We start from the raw sequence: 25780 nt of genomic DNA, 5'->3' as shown, positions 1-25780 counted from the left end.
CCTTTGAAAATTCTTAGTCTGACCCTCCTCGTCAGATTAAAATGAGTTGCTTTTAAGAGATCACTTCTGTTAGCAGCTCAGAGGACCCCCTTCCACATTCACGGGTCACGGCAGCTTCAACTGCCGCAGATTTTTCTAGGCACACACCTCCCGGGTCCTGCCGGTCCTGTGGCTCGCGCGCTTCCCTCTCCCACCGCGGGGACGAGAAACCACACCTTATTTCAGGCAAAATCTGACCTTTCCATGGTGCAGTGAAGAGTTCCTTTGAATCTGAATGTTTGCGCCGATAGGGGACCGGTGTTCTGGTGCTCACAGCTGTTCAGTATTTGCAGTTGTCGCGGAAAGTCAGGTTTCCAATAAAATCCTCCTTTCCTTGCAAGATGGCGAGGCCCCCGGTGAGCCCGCAGTGAGCCCGCAGCTCCGGGAGGGGACCCAGCCCTTGTGGGTGCTGCATGGTCAGGGGAACCCTGCCCAGCACTCCCCCGCCTTCTCCTGAAGTTTAGCTGTCCCTTTGCTTGCCAACATACACTCCCCCTGCGAACCTCTGTCGCTCCTACTCTCCGCCCCAGGACCAGACTCCAAACACGACTCTATTCAGCCGCCATTTTTTCACCTATTACACCTGCTTTTTTGTGTGTATGTTATTTGCTTGGAGAATCATTTTCCACCCTTTTACTTTGAATATACCTTTGTCTCTGCTGTTTAGATGTGTCTCTTGTAGGCAGTATATGGTTGGGTTTTGTTTTTTGATCCACTCTGCTACTCTGTGCCTCTTTACTGGTGAATTTAGACCATTTACTTTTATGGTAATTATTGATATATGAGGATTTCCTATAGCCTTTTTATCTTTTGTTTTCTGGTAACTCCATGCCTTTATTGGTTCTTTTCCTTTATGCTTCTGTCTGTTGTTTTTGTTTGGTGGTATTCTGTACATCTTTCCTCTGTTTCCTCTTTTTTTAAGCTATATGTCTTGTTTGGGGGATTTCTGTGTGTGGTTGCCATTAGTTTTATAAAAAGTAAAATTGCATATATACCATAGTTTTTTCCCTTTTGAGTGCATCTGGTCTTCCTCTTCCTTTGCCTGTTCATGCCTGTCCCTCTTCCCCTTGTATGTTTTTGTTGTCACAAATTATCCCTATTTATGCTGAGTTTTTTGGCAATCCTGCTGGTAGTGTTATGACCTTATGTTCTTTGTTTCAGGTAGAAAATCTCCCTTGAGTATTTCCTGCAATGGAGGTTTTCTAGTGATCAAATCCCTCAGCTTCTGTATGTCTGGGAATGTTCTTGTTTTTCCTTAATATTTAAAGGATAATTTTGCTGGATATAATATGCATGGTTGGTAATTTCTCTCTTTCAGACATTTGAATATTTGGTCCCACTCTCTTCTGGCTTGCAGAGTTTCTGCTGAGAAGTTGGGTGAAATTCTGATGGGTTTTTCTTTATATGTTACTTCCTTCTTTTCCCTGGATTCTTTGAGGATTTTTTCTTTGTCACTAATTTTTGACAGCTTCATTACCAAGTGCTTTGGAGAGGGCCTCCTTGGATTGAGGTAACTAGGTATTCTGTTTGCTTTTTAGATTTGAGGATCTAGTTCTTTCCAATAGATTTGGGAAGTTTTCATCAACTATTTGTTTTAATAGACTCTCCATTCCATAATCTCTCTCTTACTCCTCTGCTGTGCCTATGATTCTGATGTGTGTGTGTGTGTGTGTGTGTGTGTGTGTGTGTGTGTGTGTGTGTTTAATGCAATCAAGAGAGGTCTCTTAGGGCTATTTTGTATTTCTTTATTCTCAGATCGCTCTCTTCTTCCCTCTGCATCATTTCTTGATGCCTGTATATAATATCACCAGTTCTTTCCTCTAACTGGTTGATTCTCTTTTCTATGCTCATCAGCTCACTCTTAATTTCTTTCATTGCCTGCTTCATTTCCAGGATTTCTGCTTTTGATACTTTTTTAAAAATTTTAATTTCTTTGGAGAAATACTCATTTTGTTCATTGATTTGTTTTCTGAGTGTACTAAATTGCCTGTCAGTATTTTCTCACATCTCATTGAGTATTTTCAGAACTGCAATAATGAAATCTCTGTCATTCAGCTCATATAATTCCATGTGTTCCAGCCTGTTTTCTGGGGATTTTTCATTTTCTTTCTGGTCATCGTTGTTTTTGTGGTTGTTTATGGTGTTCGCTATTCTCCTTTGTTTTCCCATTTATCTCTGAAGAAGTCTTTCTACTCTGTTCCAGCAGATGGCGCTGAATTGCAAGATTTTTATCCTCTGTGGCCTTACAGTTTTGAGCCTCTGTGGCTTCTGTAGGGCTGTACCACCTTTGCTGCTTGGGGGTGAGGTTTATTTTTTTCCTCATAGTAATGGCGCCCCCTGACCTCCACTCGTCCAGCCCAAGCACCCCTCCTGGGGTTCAGTCACAGAGGGAAACTTTCTTCTGCAACAGCTATTGGCCTACAGATAATACACTCCTGGAAACAACTCCCAAGAGCAATGGGAAGTGAGATTTGGGAGTCTAATCAGTGGCAGGCTTTGCGATCTACTTTCTTTGCCTGAAAGCCCGCAGCCAGGCCCAGCCATGGGGAGCAACTCTGTAGTGAGGCTGTCTGCTGAGTAGCAGCTCATACATGCAACTCAGACCCCATTCACAAGTGCCCCCAAGGTTCAGACACGCTCTCACTGTTTGTGTGCACAACCACACAATGCCGCTACTCCAGTGGCAACTCCAACAGCTAGCCTCTCACTGGGTTAGCTCTCTGTCCCACCCGGCTGAGGAAAGTACCCAAAACTGCTACTGCCAATTCCCAGCTGTGCTGCAGATACGCTGCTGCATTGTAGCCGTGTTGAGCTTCCTTTCCTTCTCATCTTTCTGCTTATTCCAAGGAGCCCACCTTAGTTGTTCCATTGTACAGGTCTCTCAGGTGTGCATTGGTGTTGAGCAGGGACTTATTTGTTGAATTATAGGTAGTTATTTTGTTGAAATGTTAGCGGGAGAGGATAGATGCACCTTTACGCCACCATTCCTCTGACATCACTTTTAATTTCTTAAAAAAAAAATCTTTATTGTTGAAAGTATTACAGATGTCCCCATTTCCCCCACCCCCCAATTGTCTCCCTCCACCCAGTTCCTGCCCCATGCCACCCAGTCACTTGTTTTGCATCACTTTGAATATTTCATTCCATTCCTTTCTCCCTGGTGTGTTTCTGTTGAGAAATTAGTTGATATTCTGATAGGAGATCCCTTGTAGGTAACTTTCTGTCTCTCTCTTGCAGCCTTTAAGATTCTTGCTTTGTCGTTGGTGTTCATCAGTTTAATTATGATGTGTCTTGATGTCAGTCTTTTGGGGTTCAACTTGTTTGGGACTCTGTATGCTTCTTGGACTTGGATAGTTTTTTTTCTTGCCAATATCAGGGAAATTTTCTGTCATTATGTCTTCCAACAGGTTTTCTAGTCCTTGCTTCTCTTCCTCTCCTTCTTTTATCCCTATTATTCGAATATTGTTTTGTTTTTTGTCGTCCCAAAGCTCCCTTAGGCTCTCCTGTTGCTTTTCAAGTCTTCTTTCCAGTTGCTGCTGAGTTTGTGTGTTTTTTCCTACCTTGTCTTCTATTTCACTGATGTGCTCCTCAGCCTCTTCTACTCTACTCTTAAAGCCTTCCATTATGTTCTTTATTGCAGCTATGTCGTTCTTCATCTCCTCTTGGTTTCTTTTCATGTTGGTGACGTTTTCATTCAGCTCCTTATAGTTTTCATTGAGTTGTGTATATTTGTTATCCATCCGTTTAAACATCCTTATAACGAATACTCTGAATTCTTTCTCTGTTAAGCTGCTAGCCTCAAGTTCATTTAACTCCCTTTCTGGTGATTCTTCTTGTTCCTTCCTTTGAGAATTTCCTTTCTGTCTCCCCATGTTTTCCTGTAATGTTTTAATTGTAGTTCCAATTGCTTTGCTACCCAGGATCTTTTGGTGATGGTGCTACTGGTGTAATCTCTCAGTTCTCCTGGGCTTGGTAATCTAGTGTAGTTCCCTACTTGAACTATTTGGGTTCTCTTGATGTAGGCCTGCGAGTTTGAGAGGCACAACTGCAGTGTCTAGAGGTCAGCAGTCATGGAGGGTAGTATCCCAATTTTTCTGTCTTGCACCCTAATTTGAAATTACGCTTGCCCAGTGGGGACTCACAGTGGCTCCAAGGAACTGTCTGTTGGAGTGATGTGGCTCGGGGGGCCTGCACTCTGGAAAGGCGTGACTGTGTTGCCCAGAGTTCTGTAGTTGTGGGGTGGGTAGACTCAGCTTTTAATGCTGTACCTGTGGTGGATAGGCGCTTACTCCCAGTGGCAGCTCACAGGAGCACCCGCGGTAAGTTTGTCAGCGAGGCACACTGAAGCACTCTGAAGCGCTCTGGTAGTATAACTGCGTAATAGATGCTAAAGGTTTTTCTTTTGGGCGGTACCTATGGCCTCAGGGAGTATTCAAATCCTATAATGTTAATCAGAATGGTATCCGGGTGTGGCTATAATGGTTGCCTGGAGACTGGAGGGAGGGGTTATCTCTTAGGAGAAAATGGCGACCGGGGATCCCATGTGACTCAGCCCAGACACGCTTCCACCTCTGCCCACTCTCCGTAGGTTCCACCACTCCTCCCCTTCTCCTGCACCTCAGCCACGGGTAAGTGTCTGTATCCAAAAGGTCCTACGAACTAGGTTCAGTGGAGAAAGACGCAGGCCCCGGCGCGAGGAGGGACCGCGTCTTTGCAATCTCCTCTCTTGCCGGCACTGCGCAGTCGGGCAGTTAGCTCTTCAGGGCTGCCTTTGAGCTCAGATCCCAAATCAGACTCCAAGGTCTAAAATCTACTACCTCCCACAGTCCCGTGGACCCTTTTTCTCACAGTCAGACACTTTGCCTGTCCTCAGGGACGCGGCTTGGCGCCGTGTAGTGTTCCCCTGACCTTCTGGGTTTAGAGATCCAGCAAATTCTATTGCCAAAATCCTTGTTTTACCTTTTTCCAGGAGATCTCTGCCCTTCCCAGCTGCAAACTGTCTCACCAGCCGCTTCTCCTTCGCCAATTCGGGCTGGATTCCGCCTCCATTTCATTTACTTCCTTTTCTGGTGATTCCTCCCTTTCGTATGGGGGCTATTTCTTTGTCTCCCTATGTTTGCTCCTCTGAAATGGATGTCTGGTTAGGTGGCTCACTCTCTACTATGTTGACAAAAAGGCACAAAATACAATTCGACAAGACACAACACAGAGGGAACAAAACACGAGTGTATTCATGACACCGATAACCCCAATAAAAGTGAAAACCAGAGAAAAGAGTATTAGGGGAGAGAAAAGATCACAAAAATGATACTGAGAAAAGGAAAAAAAGGTAAGAGAGAAAAGAAAAAAGAAGGGGAAAAATATACATATATGGGGAGAAATCACCACAAAACAAACAAATAAAAAAATGCAAACAACAAACACCCAGAGAAAAAGGGGGGAACTGAATCTGAAGAGGCAGAGCTCAGCATAGAGGAGGTAGAAAGAGGATGAGTTGATAAGAAGAAAAGTAAAAAAGAAAATAAAAAAAGTAAAAAGGAAAAGAAAAAATTTTCCCTTTCTTTTATCTATCATGTATCTATCTATCTATCTATCTATCTATCTATCTATCTATCTATTTATCATCTATCTATCTATCTATCTATCTATCTATCTATTCATCTATTTTTGGGAAAGAAGAATAGAGTAGAGAGCAAGTAGGCTTCAGTTTGGTGAGTGAAACAAATTAAGCAATTAGGAGAAGAAGAGAGAAAAAACAAAAGCATAAAAAATTGGCTAGTGAAGAAAGAGAAAAGAGAAGGGTGCATGGACTTGGAGCAGGGCGTGGAAATTAGATATAAAAGTAAGCCAACAGAGACTACTATAATAGCAACGTGTAAATAAAGTAGATAAGATAAATTTTTAACAAGGGGTAAAAAGAAAGAGATACTAAAGCAGGAACAGGAGAAGAGAAACAGGATGAGAAAGGGAAAAAGGGAGGAAGAAAAGGTTGGCAATAAGGGAAAAGTTAGATAAAGTAAAATAATGATCCTACCTAATAATAGACAAATATGCAAATTGACCGCACCTTCGCTATGTCCACCAGCCAAACCACGCCCACCAACCAATCAGGACGAGTATGCAAATTACCCCAACAAAGATGGCGGCTAATTTGCATATCAAGACAGTGTAGAAAGAAGCCAAGAGCTGCAGAAGGGAGCAAAGCTGTGGAGAAGCAAGCAAGCCGGGGGGAGGAGAAGGGAGGAGCGGAGGCGGGGCTGGGGGAGAAGGGAAAAGCAGGCGGGCTGACGGAGAAGGCGGGGCGGGGGAGAAGGGAGGAGAGCAGGCAAGGCGGGGTAGGGTGCAGCAGGAAACCCTATTGCAGGATTTTTCCTGCAACGGGAACGCTAGTAAATAATAAAAATAGAATGAAGAACATTAATCCAAAAAAATAAAAGGTTAAAAAATAAAATAAAATACAGGAAAAATTTTTTTCCCTTTTCTTTCTTAAGTAAAAGATAAAAAGTAAAAAAGTGAAGTATGAAGTGTTGTTCGTTTCAGCTGAGTTATTTTTTTTAATATTCTTTATTGTTCAGGTTATTACAGATGTTCCTCTTTTTTTCCCCACCATTGCTCTCCTCCACCCAGTTTCCACCCCACCCCAGGCCTTCTCCACTCCACTGTCCGCATCCATAGGTACTGCTTACATGCATATAAGATTTTTGTCCAATCTCTTCCTACACCACCCCAAAATCCCCTTCCCTTCAAGAATTGTCATTCTGCTCCATTTCCATTCCCCTGATTCTGTTACATTCACCATTTTATTCTGTTCACCAGATTTTTTTTATTCATTTGATTTTTAGATTCACTTGTTGATAGATGTGTATTTGTCGTCACTTTGTTGTTCATAATTTTTTATCTTTACCTTTTTCTTCTTCCTTTTCTTAAAGAATACCCTTCAGCATTTCATATAATACTGGTTTGGTGGTAATGAACTCCTTTAGCTTTTTCTTGTCTGTGAAACTCTTTATCTAACTTTCAATTCTAAATGATAGCTTTGCTGGGTAGAGTATTCTTGGTTGTAGGTTCTTGGTATTTATCACTTTGAATATTTCTTGTCACTCACATCAGGCCTGCATAGTTTCTGTTGAGAAATCTGCTGACAGTCGTATGGGTGCGACCTTGTAGGTAACTAACTGTTTTTCTTTTGCTGCTTTTAATATTATCTCTTTTTCTTTTGTCCTTGGCATTTTAATTATGATGTGTCTTGGTGTGGTCCTCTTTGGATTCCTCTTGTTTGGGGTTCTCTGCACTTCCTGGACTTGTAAGTCTATTTCTTTCACCAGGTAGGGGAAGTTTTCAGTCATTATTTCTTCAAATAGGTTTTCAGTATCTTACTCTCTCTCTTCTTCTTGCACCCCCATAATTCAGATGTTGGTACGCTTGAAGTTGTCCCAGAGGCTCCTTACACTATCTTCATATTTTTGGATTCTTTTTGCTCTTCCAGTTGGGTGTTTTTTGCTTCCTCGTATTTCAAATCTTTGACTTGATTCTTGGGATCCTCTAGTCTACTGTTGAATCTCTGTATATTATTCTTTATTTCAGTCATTGTATGCTTAATTTCTGACTGGTTCTTTTCCATTTTTTTTGGCATTCTTTCTAAGATCCTTGAAGGTCTCACTAAGTTCCTCGGAGCTTTCTTGAAGATTCTTGAGTAACCTTATAACTGTGATTTTGAACTCTATATCCAGTAGTTTGCTTGCTTCCACTTCTTTCATTTGTGACATGTTTCTTTATCTCTTCATTTTGTCTGCTTCCCTGTGTTTGTTTCTATGTATTGGGTAGCTGCTTAGTCTCCTTGAGTTGATAGACTGGCCTTGTGTAGTAGGTGCCCTATAGGGCCAGTGTCTCACCCTCCCCAATCACCTGAGGTGGACACAGTTGGTGCACTCCTTTGTGGGCTGTGTGCACAGTCTTGTTGTAGTTGAGCCTTGTTTTCTGTTGGTATCACTGGGAGGAATTGACCTCAAGGCCAATTGGCTGTGAGGACCAGCTCTGACTATAGTGGGAGATCTGCTGTGCAGGAGACACTCTTATGGGGCAGGAGTTGCTCCAGTGGGGCTTTGGTGCTCACTGCGTCTGCACCTTGCGTGTGTCACTTATGGGTATGAAGAGTTGTAATCTGGTATGGTTTCACACTGACCACTGGGTACACTGGCTCTTGGATCTCCAAGGAGGTGCATAGTTAGCCACTGCCTGGGGCCACCCAGCAGGAGCTACAGAGAGATCTGCAGATTCCCTCTTTATTAGATAGGATAAGTCTTAAGTTTTCTGTTGATGTATGTCCTAAGGTTCTGGAACAGAATGATTACACATCATTTCTTTCTCTTCCCCTGCTGTATATTTTCTTTTATGTGTTTAGAAAACCAGGGAATATCTCAAACATGTATAGAATTGCATTAAAAAAAATACAAACACCCATGTACTACTCACTGGCCAGATTCAATAAATAAAAACATTTAGCCATGTATACTTTTATGCTCTTTACTTTTTTGAGAAATAAAGCATTAAAGAGTTGATGCCTCTTTTTTATCTTTTTCTAATCCCATTCCTCCCTTCCCTTTTCTTGAGGCCACCTCTATTCTGAGGTTGGTATGAATCCTCCTTGTTACCAGAGAAAAGTAATTTCTTAATGAATTGTTACCTATTTTTAAACTTTTGAATTCAAAGGGCAAAGTAACTAATTTTATGGTTTCTCTATCATGAATCATTTCCAATGACTCAAATTGATTTTTTTTCCCACTTCTGGGCAAAAGTAGTCAGATTTGAGCTATTGCTAAGACTGTGTTTAACTACATAAAATATTTTTGTTCTCTGATCAGATGTGACATTCATTAAATAGCCTATATAATAAAAGGGTATTGACCCTTACAGCGGAACGACCAGGAACGTCTAGTCGCTGTGATGCACAGTGACCACCAGGGGGCAGACACTCAATGTAGGAGCTGCCCCTTGTCAGTGCTCTTCCACAGCGGGAGCCACAAGCTGGGCTGATGGCTGCGAGTTCAGCGGTGGTGACGGGAGCCTCTCCCACCTCCTCGGCAGTGCTAAGGATGTCCAACTGTGGCTTAGGCCTGCTCCCCCCCTGCCAGAAGGATGTCTGACTGCCAGCTTAGGCCCGACTACCCGGGGAGCAGGCCTAAGCTGGCAGGTGGATATCCCTCAAGGGCTCTAGGGCTGCCAGAGGGATGCCTGACTGCCAGCTTAGGCCCACTCCCTGGGGGGTCGGGTCTATGCCAGCAGGTGAACATCCCCTGAGGGGTCCTGGACTGCAAGAGGGTGCAGGCTGGGCTGAGGGAATCCCCTGAGTGCACGAATTTTCATGTACCAGGCCTCTAGTATATGATAACATTCCTGAAATATCCTTTAAAAAGTCTTCATATTTACCTTCATTATCTAGGGAGAGTGAGAGAGGAGAAGGGACAAACAATGATTTTCTTTTCTTTCAGGCCAACTTATTTGAAAAACTAATATTATAAGCTACAAAGAGTGAAGGAAACATATTTAATGTGTGCTAGTAGGACTTGTATCTCTTAGTTTAATAGTCTGTACATTTTTGATGCACTGTGTTATGGGCAGCAGCATGAAGAATTTAATGTTATATTGCAAAATGTTTGTGGTTAGTTTAGATGTGAGGACAGAGTGATAAAAGAGAAAATCTAACAATTATCTATGTTGTTTGTTTTGTCAAAATATGCTGCCCAGCTCCAGAGTTTCCTATTTTGGAGAAGCAGAATTGGTTGATACATCTCCACTATATCCGGAAGGATTATGAAGCATGCAAGGTGAGAGATTGAAATGATAGGCAGACTTTGGTTAGGTAGCTGACAGTGTCTGTCACACATAGTGGCTATCCTGATAATAATGTATGAATTGCTGTTTTCCCATACTTGGTGTATTTGTTAGCCTTTGCTATGATAATGCTGCTTTAGAAACAACTTCAATTCCAGTGGTCTCAAACAACAGATATCTGTTTATTGCTCATGGGCCTTCATATTGGCTTTAGGTTGGCTGGGTTTGACTACAAGTTGTGGGTCAGGTTCAGGTATGTTCCATGTGTCTTCACATTTCAAGACCAGATGAAGGGGCATTCATTATCTGGGACTTGTTAATCTCACAGTGGAGGGCAGATGTTCAACCAGCATAGTATTTTTCACTTTTTGATCTCTGGATAGGTGAAAAATGGTATTTTATTATTTTATTTTATTTTATTTTATTTTATTTTATTATTTTATTTATTTTATTTTATTTTATTTTATTTTATTTTATTTTATTTTATTTTATTTTATAATTCTCTTATTCTGGTGAGCTTGATCATCATTTGTATATTCAAAAACCATCTGTATTTCTTTTCCTCTAAACTGTGTGTATGTTTATCACATAATATATGTTACATACCTGCTGGCAGACAATAGTATTAACATGCAAAATACATCCTTGGTATTGTCTTTTTTGGCATTCAGAGATTTGTAATGTTTTTGGTTTTTTTTTTTTAGAAAACTCAGGCAGCAGCTGTGTGCAATTGGATTGTGAGAAGAGGGTTCCTCTTGGCCAAAATGGCAAGAGGGACCAATATAGAATGCTCAGGTGCCTTCCCAGGAGGCCCTTTACACAATGGAAGGGATTAAATCCTTACATGTACTTTTTAAATTGCTGCCAGACATTCAAAGAATTAGTTTGTAAGTTTGCTTGGGATAATTATGTATTATGCTGTTGTAATTCTAAAAATATCAAGAGATGTGATACCTTTGTCTCCAAGCACCATAAAGATGTTTTTTTTTTATTGATCCCCAATGGTGTGAGGTACTATTATAGGTAATGGGGGTAATCCAAATCTGGGAAGAATTTTAATGACAGTGTAGAATAATATCATGTAAGGATATTCTTTGCTCTAGGCCATGGCAATTCCCTTTCAAACTGGCTTTCCATTTCTTTTTGTATTGACAAGGTCTTAGTTACATTTTCTGCACCTCTACCGGGGGCAAGTAGTGATAGTAGTGACACCCTTTCTTTGGTGTCCACACAAGCCAGAAACCTCTCTTTAAAACAAAGGGGCAGTGTTTTGATTTTGTGTCATACAAAAGGGAAGCTGGGTGGAGACCCCTGTGTAATTATACTTTCTTGCCCCACCCATGATCCTCCTGGATATTATTGGTGACTACATTAGTGAGGGGATCAGCCCACGTAAAGGGTCTTACCCATGAAGAGCATAAGTCCAAAATACTTCTCCATTTTTCCCAGGTAATATTACCGTACATCTGATGATTGCTAACATGGCTAGAAAGGAGTTCTCAGGCATTCTTGGGTTTCTGGTTACCTCACAATTTCTTCCCTGAGGTATGACGTTTTGATTGATGTTTCTCTGTCTCTGGATCTATTTTTTTTTCTATCAGTTTATGTTGTTCACTGTATTCCACAAATGAGTGAGATTATGTGATATTTATCTTTCTCTGCCTGGCTTATTTCACTAAGCATAATGTTCTCCATCTCTATCCATGTTGTTGCAAATGGTAAGAGCTCCTTCTTTTTTACTGCAGCGTAGTATTCCATTGTGTAGATGTACCACAGTTTTTTAATCCACTCATCTGCTGATGGGCACCTAGGCTGTTTCCAAATTTTAGCTATGGTGAATTGTGTTTCTATGAACATAGGAGTGCATATATCCTTTCTGATTGATGTTTCTAGTTTCTTGGGATATATTCCTAGAAGTGGGATTACTGGGTCAAATGGGAGTTCCAGTTTCAGTTTTTTAAGGAAACTCCACACTGTTCTCCACAGTGGCTGCACCAGTCTGCATTCCCACCAGCGGTGCATGAGGGTTCCTTTTTCTCCGCATCCTCGCCAGCACTTGTCATTTGTTGACTTGTTGATAATAGCCATCCTGACAGGTGTGAGATGGTACTGCATTGTTGTTTTGATTTGCACCTCTCTGATGGTTAGTGACTTTGAGCAGGTGTTCATATGTCTCTTGGCATTCCTTCTGTCTTTTTTCGAAAAGTGTCTATTTAAATCAGTTGCCCATTTTTGGATAGGGTTGTTTATCTTCTTTTTGTTAACCTGTATGAGTCCCTGTAAATGTTGGAGATTAAACCCTTATCGTTGATATCATTAGCAAATATGTTCTCCCATGCAGTGGGCTTTCTTGTTGTTTTATTGATGGTTTTCTTTGATGAACAAAAGCTTTTTATTTTGATGTAGTCCCATTTGCTTATTTTTTCTTTAGCTTCCATTGCCCTAGGGGCAGTATCAGTCAAGAAGTTCTTTTGACATATGTCAGAGATTTTTCTGCCTATAGATTCCTCTAGTATTTTTATGGTTTCCCATCTTATGTTTAAGTCCTTGATCCATTTTGAGTTTATTTTTGTGTATGGTGTAAGTTGGTGGTCTAGTTTCATTTTTTTTTCATGTATCTGTCCAATTTTCCCAACACCATTTATTGAAGAGACTGTCTTGACTCCATTGTATGTTCATGCCTCCTTTGTAAAATATTAATTGAGCATAGCGATTTGGATCGATTTCTCGGTTCTCTATTCTATTCCATTGGTCTATATGTCTGTTCTTGTGCCAATACCAGGCAGTTTTGAGAACAGTGGCTTTGTAATATAGCTTGATATCTGGTATTGAGATCCCTCCTACTTTATTCTTCTTTCCCAGGATTGCTGTAGCTATATGGGGCCTTTTTTTATTCCAGATGAATTTTTGGAAAGTTCGTTCTATGTCTGTGAAATATGCTGTTGATATTTTAATGGGAAGTGCATTGAATTTATAGATTGCTTTGGGTAGTATGGACACTTTGATGATGTTGATTCTATCAATCCATGAACATGGTATGTTCTTCCATCTGTTTATGTCTTCCTCTATCTCTTTTTTCAGTGTTGTGTAGTTTTCCGTGTAGTTTTGCCTCATTAGTTAAGTTTATTCCTAGGTATCTTAATTTTTTTGTTGTGATGGTAAATGGGATTGCTTTTATAGTCTCTCTTTCTGTAAGTTCATTATTGGTGTATAGAAATGCCATATATTTCTTGGCATTAATTTTGTATCCTGCTACATTGCTGAATTCATTTAGTAAGTCTAATAACTTTTTTTAGAGTCTTTAGGGTTTTCTATGTACAGTATCATGTCATCAGCAAATAAGGACAGCTTTACTTCTTCTTTTCCAATTTGGATGCCTTTTATTTCTTCTTCTTGTCTGATTGCAACGGCTAGTATTTCCAGCACTAGGTTGAACAGGAGTGGTGAGATTGGGCATCCATGTTTTGTTCCTGTTCTTAGGGGAAATGATTTCATTGAGTATGATGTTGGCTGTGGGTTTGTCATATATGGCTTTTATTATATTGAGGTATGATCCTTCTATTCCCACCTTGTTGAGAGTTTTTATTAAGAAAGGGTTTTGGATTTTGTCAAATGCTTTTTCTGCATCAATTGATATGACTATGTGATTTTTAACTCTCAATTTGTTTATGTGATGTATCACGTATATTGATTTGCGAATATTGTACCATCCTTGCATCCCCGGGATAAATTCTGCTTGGTCATGGTGTATGATCTTTCTGATGTACTGCTGGATCCGATTTTCTAGAATTTTGTTGAGGATTTTGGCATCTATGTTCAGGAGGGCTATTGGCCTGTAATTCTCCTTCATTGTGTTATATTTATCTGGTTTTGGTATTAGGGTGATGCTGGCTTCATAAAAGGAGCTTTGAAGTGTTCCTTCCTCTTGAATTTTTTGGAATAGTCTGAGGAGGATGGGTTTTAGTTCTTCTTTGAATGTTTGGTAAAACTCCCCTGTGAAGCCATATGGCCCCGGGCTTTTGTTTGCTGGAAGCTTTTTGATGACTGCTTCAATTTCTTCCATAGTTATCAGCCTATTGAGATTTTTAGTATCTCCCTAAGTAAGTTTTGGAAGGTTGTATTTTTCTAGGAATCTGTGCATTTCCTCCAGGTTGTCTAGTTTGTTAGAATAGAGTTGTTCATAGTATTTTTTAATAATCCTTTGTATTTCTGTGGGGTCAGTTGTTATTTCTCCTCTTTCATTTCTGATTTTGTTTATTTGGGTCCTCTCTCTTTGCTTCTTGGTGAGCCTGGCTAGAGGTTCATCAATCTTGTTTATCCTTTCAAAGAACCAGTTCTTGGTTTTATTGATCTTTTGTATTGTTTTTTTTCCTCTCTATGTCATTCATTTCTGCTCTGATCTTTATTATTTCCTTCCTTCTGCTCACTGTGGGCTTTTCTTGTTGCTCCCTTTCTAATTCTTTGAGTTGTTGAGTTAGATGATTTACCATTTTTTTCTTGTTTTTTGAGGTAGGCCTGTAGAGCTATAAATTTTCCTCTCAGGACTGCTTTCATTGCGTCCCACAGTATTTGCATTGTTGTGTTTTTATTGTCATTAGTCTCCAGGATGTTTTTAATTTCTTCTTTGATCTCATTGTTAACCCAATCATTGTTTAATAGCATGCTATTCAGTTTCCAAGTGTTTGAATTTTTTGGAATGTTTTTATTGTAGTTTATTTCTAGTATTATGCCATTGTAGTCTGAGAAAATGCTTGATATGATTTCAATCTATTTGAATTTGGGGAGACTTTGTTTGTGACCCAATATGTGGTCTATTTTTGAAAATGTCCCATGTGCACTTGAGAAGAATGTATATTCAATGGCTTTGTGGTGAAATGCTCTGACAATGTCAATTAGGTCCATCTGATCTAGTGTGTCATTTAGAATTTCTGTTTCTTTGCTGATTTTTTCTCTAGATGATTTATCCAGTGATGTCAGTGGTGTATTAAAGTCTCCTACTATGATTGTATTGTTGTCGATCTCTCCCTTGATATCTTCCAGGAGTTTTTTTTATGTATTTGGGTGCTCTTGCATTGGGTCCTTATATGTTTATCATTGTTATATCCTCTTGTTGTATCGATCCTTTTATTATTATGAAGTGGCCTTCCTTATCTTTTGTTATGGCCTTTAGTTTGAGGTCTATTTTGTTAGAAATAAGTACTGCTACACCAGCTTTTTTTTCATTCCCATTTGCCTGAAAGATGTTTTTCCATCACTTAACTTTCAATCTGTATGAGTCCTTTTTTCTGAGGTGGGTCTCTTGTAGACAGCAAATATATGGGTCATTTTTTTTTATCCAATCAGCCACTCGATGTCTTTTGATTGGAGCATTTAGTCCATTTACGTTTAAAGCTATTATTGAAAGGTACTTGTTTGTAGCCATTTTTATTTTTTGAGACTATGTTCCTTCTTACCTTTTTCTCTCTTCTTTTTATACCAGTCTGTTTAGCATTTCTTGTATTGCTGTCTTGGTAGTGATATACTCCCTTAGCATTTTTTTGTCTGTGAAGCTCCTTATTTTCCCTTCAATTTTGAATGATAACCTTGCTTGATAGAGCATTCTTGGATTCAGTCCCTTGGTTTGCATCACTTTGTAGATTTCCATCCATTCTTGTCTGGCTTGATGTGTTTCTGTTGAGAAATCATTTGATATTCTAATGAGAGTTCCCTTATATCTAACTTTCTGTCTTGCTCTTGCAGCCTTTAAGATTCTCTCTTTGTCCTGAATATTTTCCGTTGTAATTATGATGTGTCTTGGTGTCGGTTTTTTCGGGTTCATCCTGTTTGGGACTCTGTGAGCTTGCGTGACTTTTTTCTTTGCCACATCAGGGAAGTTTTCTGATATTATTTCTTCAAATAGTTCTTCTAACCCTTGTTCTTCTTCCTGTTGTTCTGGCACCCCTATTATTCGTATGTTGTTTCGTTTCATGTTGTCCCATAGCTCCCTTAGGCTCTCCTCCTGTCTTTTAATTTTTTTCTCCAATTGCAATTCAGTTTGGCTGTGTTTTGCTTCCCTGTCTTCTAGTTCACTAATTTGGTCCTCCGCTTCTACTAGTCTACTGTTGAAACTTTCCATGGTGTTTTTTATTGCAGCTATATCTTCATTTCTTCTTGATTCTTACATAAGTTGTTGATATTTTCATCCATTTCTTCTTGACTCTTGCATAAGGTGTTTATTTTTTCTTCCATCTGACTTATGAACTCTATGACCCTTATTCTGAATTCTTTTTCTGACATATTTCATGCCTCTGTTTCAGTTAGTTGCTTTTCTGGCGTTTCCTCCTTTTCTTTCCTTTGGGGGTATCTTTGTTTACCCATTTTTGGTCTCACTGTCTGATCTAGATGTCGAGCTGTGCAGGGTCTACTCCTTGGGTGGCAGTAGCTTCTCTGGCTGCAGTTGCTCTTTGGGCGGTTACGGTAGCAGCTGCTTCTCAGTTGGCAGCAGTTCCTCTTGTGGGTGCTGTTTGCACCAGTGGTGCCTCCTCTGGCTGGTTGGGGAGGCTGCTCGTATAGCTGCTGTTTCTTGGACAGGGGTGGGCTGATTATGAGATTGCTGCGGAACTGGCTGCTCACACAGCTGCTGCTCCTTGGACAGGGCAGGCCACATGAAGCTGCTTCCCTTAGGCCTGTGGTGGGTTGCTCGTGGGGCTGCTGCTCCTTGGACAGGAGCGGGCTGCTCACGTGTCTGCTGTTCACGTGGTTGCAGTGCCCTGAGCTAAAGTGTTGGGCCGGTCAGAGGGGAACCTGCTTCCGAACTCACAGTAGCCTGCGCCCTGGGCAGCTGGAGCCTCCTTGTCCGTGGGATCACAGCCTAGGTAGCAGGTCCCTGGCAGGGGTGGCTGTAGAGTCCCAGGTGTTATCTGAGGGCACTCTGGTTGGAGTTGAGGTTGGGAACCCAGTTACAGCAGCTCTCCCCTTCAAAAAGCCTAGGCCCCTTAGAATAAGCTGGCCTTCCGGTACTGTTTGCAATGGTAGCAGAAGCTGCCTAATTAGGCGAGCCTTATTAGCCTGCCCCTGAAGGTCCTGTGGGATCTGACTATGCCTCACTCACTCATTTACACACAGATACCCCACCTGACCACACGCTCCTCTTTTACTCCCTCACTCACTCATGCTCTTTCCCTCACTGCTGCATTCTTCCTGCTTCTGTAGTTAGGTCTGGGGTGTTGTTGACCCTCTCGTGGCTGGAGTTTCCTCTCCAGGTGTCTGGTTATGTGGCTTGCTCTCAAGCCCCTTGGCCTGACCGGATAAAATTCACCTCAACAATACACAACACTGAGGGAACTAAGCACAAATGTACTCACAACACCAATAACCCCAGTATAAGTACCACCTGAGAAAAGAGAGATAGGGCAGAGAAAAGAGAGCACCTGTAATGTTTCTAAGGTTGTGGTTTTTAATTTATACTTGTGGTATTTATACCTATGGCAATGCACAGACCTAGCAATGTTTAGTACCAGTCTGAATCTTGAAAGGTTTCTTTCTTTCCTTCTGTGATATTATCCTCTCTTTGTTTCCCTTTTTCTTTTTTTGACAATTTTCTCTATGTCCTTCTTTTGGCTTCTCTTCCTCTGCTTGTTTCTTAAGAGTTGGGACTGACCCCTTTCTCTGCTCATTTCACATACTTCCTCCTGATCTCCAGACTAATGTGATACTTACTGAATATTTCACAGACATTTCAAATTCATCTTTTCTATGGCTGAATTTATTTGCTTCCTTCCAAACCTAATCATTCTCCTGTTCCATATCTCGAGGATAGGTACTACCATTCACCCAGCTGTCTATGTCAGAATACCCTGACTCACTTTCCCTAATATAATATAGGTAATCATCAAATTCTGGCGCTCTTTCTCTTATTGTCTCTTGAAATTGTCTGCTTTTTTATCCTCTCCATGCCTTAGTTAATCCCCTTCATTTTAATTTAAATTAGCAAAAGTGTTTTTATACCAACCTTGCCTCTAATCTTGTACCCTTTCCATCTATTTTCAACAATGCTCCCCACAATTTTTTTTTAATAGAGCAAATAGAATCAGGTTACTTACTGCTTAAGACTTTTTACTATTTCCCCATTGTTCTCAGCCTTTTTAGCATGGCATTTGAAGCTGTTCTCTTTGACTGTCCTGGCCACCTCAGATTCTCCACCTCCTTCCAGCACAGGATTTGAAACTGTTTACTCTGGAAAGCTTTCTCTGACTCTCAAAGTTAGAATCAGGTGCTTGCCCTCTGAGCTCCCATAGCACCCAGGGCTTAGCCCACCATAATAGAAAGCAGAGCCTGTATTTTGCTCATCAGAGTTTTTTTTTCATATGTTTCTTAGCTTGATTAGATAGGTTTTAGGTAGGGGTTAGCAAACTTTTTCTTTAAGGGACCAGATGGTAACTACTTTAGGCTTTGCAGGCACAAATAGTTTCTGTCTCATAAGCTTAATATTCTCTTATTTTTTTTATAACCTGTAAAACTATGAGAGCTGTTCAAAATTAGGCTATGCAGGTTAGATTTGGCCTGTGGGCTATAGTTTGCCAGCCCCTATTGTAGAATAAGTCGTCATCAAGAGAGGAGATTTTTTAAAAATCTGAATTAACTACTTTATTAGTAATTATCCTGGATTCTTACATCTGCTCCTTGTTCATGTCTACCCTTTCTTAAAAATGGTTGGAGGCATTTAACCATTCTTCATAAGTATTTTTCTTCGTCTTTCAGGCTGTTATCAAAGAGCAGCTTCAGGAGACCCAGGGGCTATGTGAATATGCTATCTATGTCCAAGGTAAGACATATATTTCTTCTCTCCTTGTTAGAGGAATGCACACTTTGCCTAGATATCTGGAAAAAGAGCAAACAACTTATGAAATGCTTAAATTCAAGTGAGTGTGCCACAAAGGTGTTTTTTTTTTCAGTGTTGGTTTTTTATTTTATTTTTAAATACTGTGCTACATTTGCTTTAATTTATTTTTTATTTTTATTGATTTCAGAGAGGAAGAGAGAGGGAGAGAGCAATAGAAACATCAATGATGAGAGAGAAACATCTATCAGCTGCCTCCTACACGCCCCCTACTGGGGAATCTAGCTTTCAACCAAGTCATATGCCCTTGACCGAGTCAAACACGGAACCCTTTAGTCTGTGGGCCAGCTTTCTATCCACTGAGCCAAACTGGTTAGGGCCAGTGTTGGTTTTTTAAATCGGAACATATGAAGCGGTAATGGGGGGATGAGGACACATATGTAATACCTTAATCAATAAAGACATTAAAAAATAAAAAGGAGAGAGAAACCAAGATGGCGGCATAGGTAAACATCCAAACTGCAGCCTCGCATAACAATTTCAAAAATACAACTAAAAGACAAAATGGACATCATCCAGAACCACAGGAAAGCTGACTGACTGGAAATTCTACAACTAGAAGGAAAGAGAAAACCACAAGGAAAATCACAGGAGCCGTAAAAGCCTGAGGTACGGAGACACGGGTGCGCGCGTACGGAGAGGACAGAGCCAGAGAGGACGGGGCAGCTGAGTGCCTGGCTGGCATTCTCTAGCCGGAAGGAGATAAAAGCCCCAGATTGTGCTGAACCCCAGTTCCAACTGCACTGAACCCCAGTTCTGGGCAAGACCCTGGGGACCCAGGCTCATACAGGGGGGAATCTGGGCTATAAGGCGGAAACTCAGGGGAGCGGCGAAAGGCAGAGCTCCGGAGGCGCGCATGTGAATGCGCGCAGAGGACGGACTGTTGACTGTGCCGCTGGATTCCCCTAGCGGGAAGGAGACAAAAGCTCCGGACTGCGCTGAACCCCAGCTCCTACTGCACTGAACCCCAGATCCGTGCGAGACCCTGGGGATCCAGGCTCATGCTGGGGGAATCTGGGCTGTAAGGTGGAAACTCAGGGGAGCGGCGAAAGGCAGAGCTCCGGAGGTGCCCACGTGAATGCGCGCAGAGGACAAAAGCTCCGGACTGTGCTGAACCCCAGTTCTGGGCAAGAATATGGGAATCCAGATTCATTGGGGGAGAGACTAGACTGTCTGGCAGCGGGCGAAACTCGAGGTCACCTTTCTCTCAGAGGTGCTTGCAGTGAGTACCGAGGGACAATGAGGGACACTGAGACCCAGGAACCTCATAGGGCGGGGCTGACGGGAAGCCAAGGCTGTAGGCTCCACCCTGAAACTCCGCCCCATCCAAGCTGAGCACAGAGGCTTTTGCAATTTTGCAAGTCTAGTCGAATAAGGCTGTCTCCCAGCATAGACACAGCTGATCCTCACAGCCAATTGGCCTGGAGGTCAATTCCTCCCACTGATACCAACAACAATCAAGACTTAACTACAGCAAGGCTGTCCACACAGTCCACAAAGGGGTGCACCAAGAGTGTCCACCTCAGGTAACTGGGGAGGCCGAGCCACTGGCCCATATAGGACACCTAGCACACAAAGCTACCCTACCAACTCAGGGAAGCAGCAAAAATGCGGAGACAAAGAAACAGATCACAAACGAAAGAAATGGAGGAAAACAAATGACTGGAGATAGAGTTCAAAACCACGGTTATAAGGTCTTTCAAATATTTACTAGAAAAGGCCGATAAATTTAGCGAGACCCTTGAGGATATGAGAGAGACCCTCGAGGATTTGGAAAAGGACCAACTAGAAATTAAGCATACACTGACTGAAATAAAAAATATTATACAGACACCCAACAGTAAACTAGAGGAATGCAAGAATCAAGTCAAAGGTTTGAAATACAAAGAAGCAAAAAACACAGAACTGGAAAAGCTAAAAGAAAAAAGAATCCCGGGTCCGGGTGAGGCCGTGCGCCCCTGGATTCGGGTGAGGCTGGGTCCCAGGTCTGGGTGAGGCCGTGCGCTCCTGGATCCAGGTGAGGCTGGGTCCCGGGTCCGGGTGAGGCCGTGCGCCCCTGGATCCGGGTAAAGCTGGATCCCGGGTCCGGGTGAGGCCGTGCACCCCTGGGTCCGGGTGTAGCCGGATCCCTGGTCCGGGTGAGTCCGTGCGCCCCTGTATCTGGGTGAGGCTGGGTCCCGGGTCCAGGTGAGGCTGCGCCCTTGGGTCCAGGAGAGGCCACGCGCCCCTGGGTCCGGGAGAGGCCACGCGCCCCGGGTTCCGGGTGAGGCCACGTGCCCCTGGGTCCGAGTGAGACTGGATCCCGGGACCGGGTGAGGCCACGCACACCTGGGTCCGGGTGAGGCCATGCGCCCCAGGGCCTGGGTGATGCTGGGTCGAGGTGAGGCCGCGCGCCACTGAGTCCAGGTGAAGCCGCGCCCCTGGGTCCGGGCGAGACCAAACCAGAGGGAGTCGGACCTGCATTACCACCTTTTGTCCACCATCCAGAGCTGAAAAGTCAGTGCAGACATGTACACATAAGGAACTGGTGGACATTGAAATTGGGTCTCAAAAGAACTGTTGGTCCAGAAAGAAACTTACTACAGACTGATTTATTTGCCTGTCAGCATAACTATTATTGCTCATCTCACATTCGGTTCTTATAAGTATATTTCTAGTAACACATGATCTCACTCATCTAGGGGAAATGATGAACAACTTAGACTGATGAACAAGAACAGACCCAGAAACAAGGAGGCATCGATCGGACTGTCGGGCCTCAGAGGGAGGGTAGGGGAGGGTGGGGGGAGGGGGGAGAGATCAACCAAAGGACTTGTGTGCATGCATACAAGCCTAACCAATGGTTGGGGCCAACAGTGGGGTGGGGGCATCCGTGGGGAGGGGTGTGGGATGGGAATGGGGGGATGAGGACAAATATGTGACACCTTAATCAATAAAGAAATTAAAAAATTAAAAAAAAAAGAAAAAAGAATCCCAAAATTTGAAGATAGTGTAAGAAGCTTCTGGGACAACTTCAAGCGTACCAACATCAGACTTATAGGGGTGCCAGAAGAAGAGAGAGAGCAAGATACTGAAAACCTATTTGAAGAAATAATGACAGAAAACTTCCCCACCTGGTGAAAGAAATAGACTTACAAGTCCAGGAAGCACACAGAACCCCAAACAAAAGGAATCCAAAGAGGACCACACCAAGACACATCATAATTAAAATGCCAAGGACAAAAGACAAAGAGGGAATACTAAAAGCAGCAAGAGAAAAACAGTTAATTACCTACAAGGGAGCACCCATACGATTGTCAGCTGATTTCTCAACAGAAACTATGCAGGCCAGACGTGAGTGGCAAGACATAGTCAAAGTGATGAATAGCAAGAACCTACAACCAAGAGTACTCTACCCAGCAAAGCTGACATTCAGAATTGAAGGTCAGCTAAAGAGCTTCACAGATAAGAAAAAGATAAAGGAGTTCATGAACACCAAACCAGTATTATATGAAATGCTGAAAGGTATTCTTTAAGAAGAGGAAGAAGAAGAAAAAGGTAAAGATAAAAATTATGAACAACAAATACATATCTATCAACAAGTGAATCTAAAAATTAAGTGAATTAAAAATCTGATGTGCAGAATAAACTGGTGAATATAATAGAATAAGGGTCATAAGAAAGGGAGTGTACTGATAATTCTCAGGGGGAAAGGGATGTGGGGGGTGTGGGAAGAGATTGGATGAGGACAGTGTGGGGGAGGTAAGGGATGAAGGTGGGATGGGAACCAGGTTGAGGGGAGCTATGGGGGAGAAAAAAAAGGAACAATTGTAATAATCTGAACAATAAAGATTTATTAAATTAAAAAAAATAAAATAAAAAAGAAAAATAGGGATTTAAATATTTCTAGAGAAAAATAAAAACATAATAATAATAAAAAATAAATTGGAGCATAATTTTTAGGCTAGATTTGACCTCAGAAATGACTGGTTATGTTTTTAAAAAGTTGCTACCATCCTCACCCCATTTCTAGTTTCTGCCTAGTATTTTTCAAAATGGATATTAGGGTCCTTGCTTCTGCAGTAGTTTCAGCTCCTGTGTTGAGTGTCTTCCCCCTGTGGTCAGTGTGCATCATAGCAACTGATCATTCTAGTAGTTCCACTGTAATGGTCGCTTAGGCTTTTATTATATAGACTAGAGGTCCAGTGCATGAATTCATGCACCAGTGGGTTCCCTCGGCCTGGCCTGGGGATCGGGCCAAAACTGGCTCTCTGACATCCCCCGAGGGGTCCCAGATTGCGAGAGGGTGAAGGCCAGGCCGAGGGACCCCACCGGTGCATGATCAGGGTCAGGGAGGGACGCTGGAGGTTGGCCAGCTGGAGAGGGACTCTGCGAGGGCTCCAGGACATGTCCAGCCCATCTCACTCAGTCCCTATCAGCCGGACCCCAGCAGCAAGCTCACCCACCGGTTGGAGAATCTGCCCCCTGGTGGTCAGTGCACGTCATAGCGACTGGTGGACTGGTGGACTGTCTGTCCCTGGTGGTCAGTGCACATCATAGCAAGCAGTTGAGTGGCCTTAGCATATCATTAGCATATTATGCTTTTATTGGTTGAAAGGCCGACTGGACAACCGGACACTTAACATATTAGGCTTTTTTTATATAAGATAATATGGCGTCACTCAACAAAGAAAAGGAGAGAAGGAAAATTGACATTCAAGAGGTGAATGAAGACCACTAAGAGCCTAAAAATACCTCAGAGGAGATCTCTACTGGCTCACCTTGCTTCTGAGAAGAGGGAAACAAACAATGGGCCACTAGAATACTATGAAAAGCTATTGTTTGCCAAGTCTAACAATGCCTGTGAAGTTAGTTAGTTTATAAATGCTATCAGTACTAGGAAAGATAAGCCAACGCAACTTTTAGCCATCACTGAACCGAAAGATTTGGAGATATTGTTGAGTAACAGACTTGAAGGGGATATATTCCTCCTCCCACTTCAGTCTCTGAAAAACAATCTTTGCCAAATATTTAAATGTCTCCCCCCCCCCCCTATTTTTTTCCTCTTTTAAGCTTGAGCTTATTTATTCTCTTAATAAAAGGAAAGTGAAGAACTCCTCATGCTGAAAGCTCCTTTGTTAACTGAGTCAAAGTAAAGGTATTTCTCACAATAAAACATTCAGTCTCAAAAAAGAAAAAAAGAAAAAGAAAAAGGTTTTAGCATGTCAGCAACTTTGCTATTTGTTTCAGCCCATCTGATTGTGTTGAAGATATAATAATCCAAAGACTTTCTTTGATATGATTTTCCACCTCCCGTTTCTCCAGTTTTTCTGATATCAGGCTCTATTCTTCCCAGAACACGACTTTATTTTCTGTTTCTTGGCAGCACTGATATTTCGCCTGGAAGGAAATATCCAAGAATCCCTAGAACTCTTTCAGACATGTGCTGTTCTCAGCCCTCAGTGTGCTGATAACCTCAAGCAGGTGGCCAGATCTTTGTGAGTATTGGCAGTCTGGAGGTCCGGGAGACTCACGGAAAACGTTGTATCATGAGCATTCTCAGGCAGAGGCTACTTCTGGCAGCCTGATCAGCCTCATCCATAGAGGGAGAGTTGCTTAATAGGTATAGTGGGATTCACTTTGAAGAGTGTAGATTAACTTTGAAATTTGACAAAATGAGATAACTCATATGAAGTTTGACAGAGGAACACTAGTATCATTGTTCTCTGTCAAACTTTATATGAGTTATCTCATTTTGTCAAATTTCAAAGTTAATCTACACTCTTCTTGCAATGAAAATAAGGTTTTCATATAAATACTGACTTTTGTGTCCTCAGTCCTCTAATCTTATTGGCAACCCATGGAAATATTTTCATCCAACACTTAGCATAATATTTGACACACAGTAGATTTTTAGTGTTTGTTGAGGGGATGCTCTGAAGGTTCCTGAATGCAAGCAACCTTTAAAATCTTTCTAAGCTGTTAAAGCTTTACTACCCCAGTACAATTTTCCAGTAGTAAAGTTTCTGTGGGGTTCCCAACCTAATTTTTTTTTTTTTTACCTACATTGTGATTTATGCCTGTACTGTCTTTGCATAAAGCCTGGTTTCCCACTGTTTTCTCCAGAACCATGATCCAATATCAAGGAAATAGACTTAGGCTTGGGAGTGAAGAGCATATCCCTAATAGGTGACGGTGATAAGTGATGGCAGCTCTTGCTGAACATGGTACATTATCTGGTTTGTTTCTTTTTTGGTCTACATTTGTAGTACACCGTAGAAAATAAATTACAGAAGACTCCCTAAAATTTCTGTAGAATGTGATCAAAGCACTGGAACTGCTACCAATGCAGTTCCTACCAAGAGAGCTTCTGCTGTTGGTATACGCAGCCTCACTGTCTGAACCAGCATGACCAGCTCATAGGGAAGAGGCTTCAGAATGCTCAGCTGGGTGGAATTTGAGTCAAATGTGGGGCTAGTGGGGTTAGTCTTCTGAAAGGTTTGAGTTAATAATTATGGAAACTGTATTTCTTCTGCAGATTTCTTTTGGGGAAACATAAAGCTGCCACTGAAGTATATAATGAAGCAGCTAAACTTAAACAGAAAGACTGGGTAAGTAGGGAACTTTTAGTTCTTTGTTATTAGCTACATGCTAATGGTTCCATTTATCATATGGCTGTCTTTTGTTATTACTGAGTTCTTACATGCCAAAAATGTCTTTATCCTCACACTAAATTGATGATTCAGTTAGAAAAGATCAAAAACTATGTTTCCGCATAACTTAGCAGATATTGCTGCGTGGTTTTCTGGCAGGGAGTGTTGCTGTTAAGCAGTTCGCCATTAATCTGATTCCTGTTGATAATCCAGCTTTCCTCTCTAGAAATGCTCTTCTTTCTCTAAATAAAGGGAGACTTAATAAAGGGAATTAAAGAGATTCTATACAGGGAGACTTAATAAAGGGAATTAAAGAGATTCTATAGAGCTCAAGGTCAGGAAATACAGGTTGGTCTTGCAATGAACTAGAACTGGAAAGCTGTCAGCACCAAGGTAGCTA

General features: G+C 41.8%; 1 protein-coding gene across 4 annotated transcripts in view; it reads left to right on the top strand.

Moving 5' to 3' along the window:
* Window positions 1–25780, top strand: part of BBS4 (Bardet-Biedl syndrome 4) — a 180113-nt gene that overhangs the window by 75592 nt on the left and 78741 nt on the right. For all 4 annotated transcript variants that reach the window (XM_079789701.1, XM_079789702.1, XM_079789700.1 and 1 more), the window contains exons 3-6: window positions 9784–9863; window positions 18610–18673; window positions 24114–24225; window positions 25266–25338. In XM_079789701.1, coding sequence (XP_079645827.1) covers window positions 9784–9863; window positions 18610–18673; window positions 24114–24225; window positions 25266–25338 — 329 coding nt within the window. The remainder of the gene's footprint in view (window positions 1–9783; window positions 9864–18609; window positions 18674–24113; window positions 24226–25265; window positions 25339–25780) is intronic.

The sequence above is a fragment of the Cnephaeus nilssonii genome, assembly GCF_951640355.1.
Source record: "Cnephaeus nilssonii genome assembly, chromosome: 1".
In the NCBI taxonomy this organism is placed as follows: Eukaryota; Metazoa; Chordata; class Mammalia; order Chiroptera; family Vespertilionidae; genus Cnephaeus; species Cnephaeus nilssonii.
Note: the sequence above shows the minus strand (reverse complement) of the source record. Positions and strands in the feature narration are given on the sequence as shown.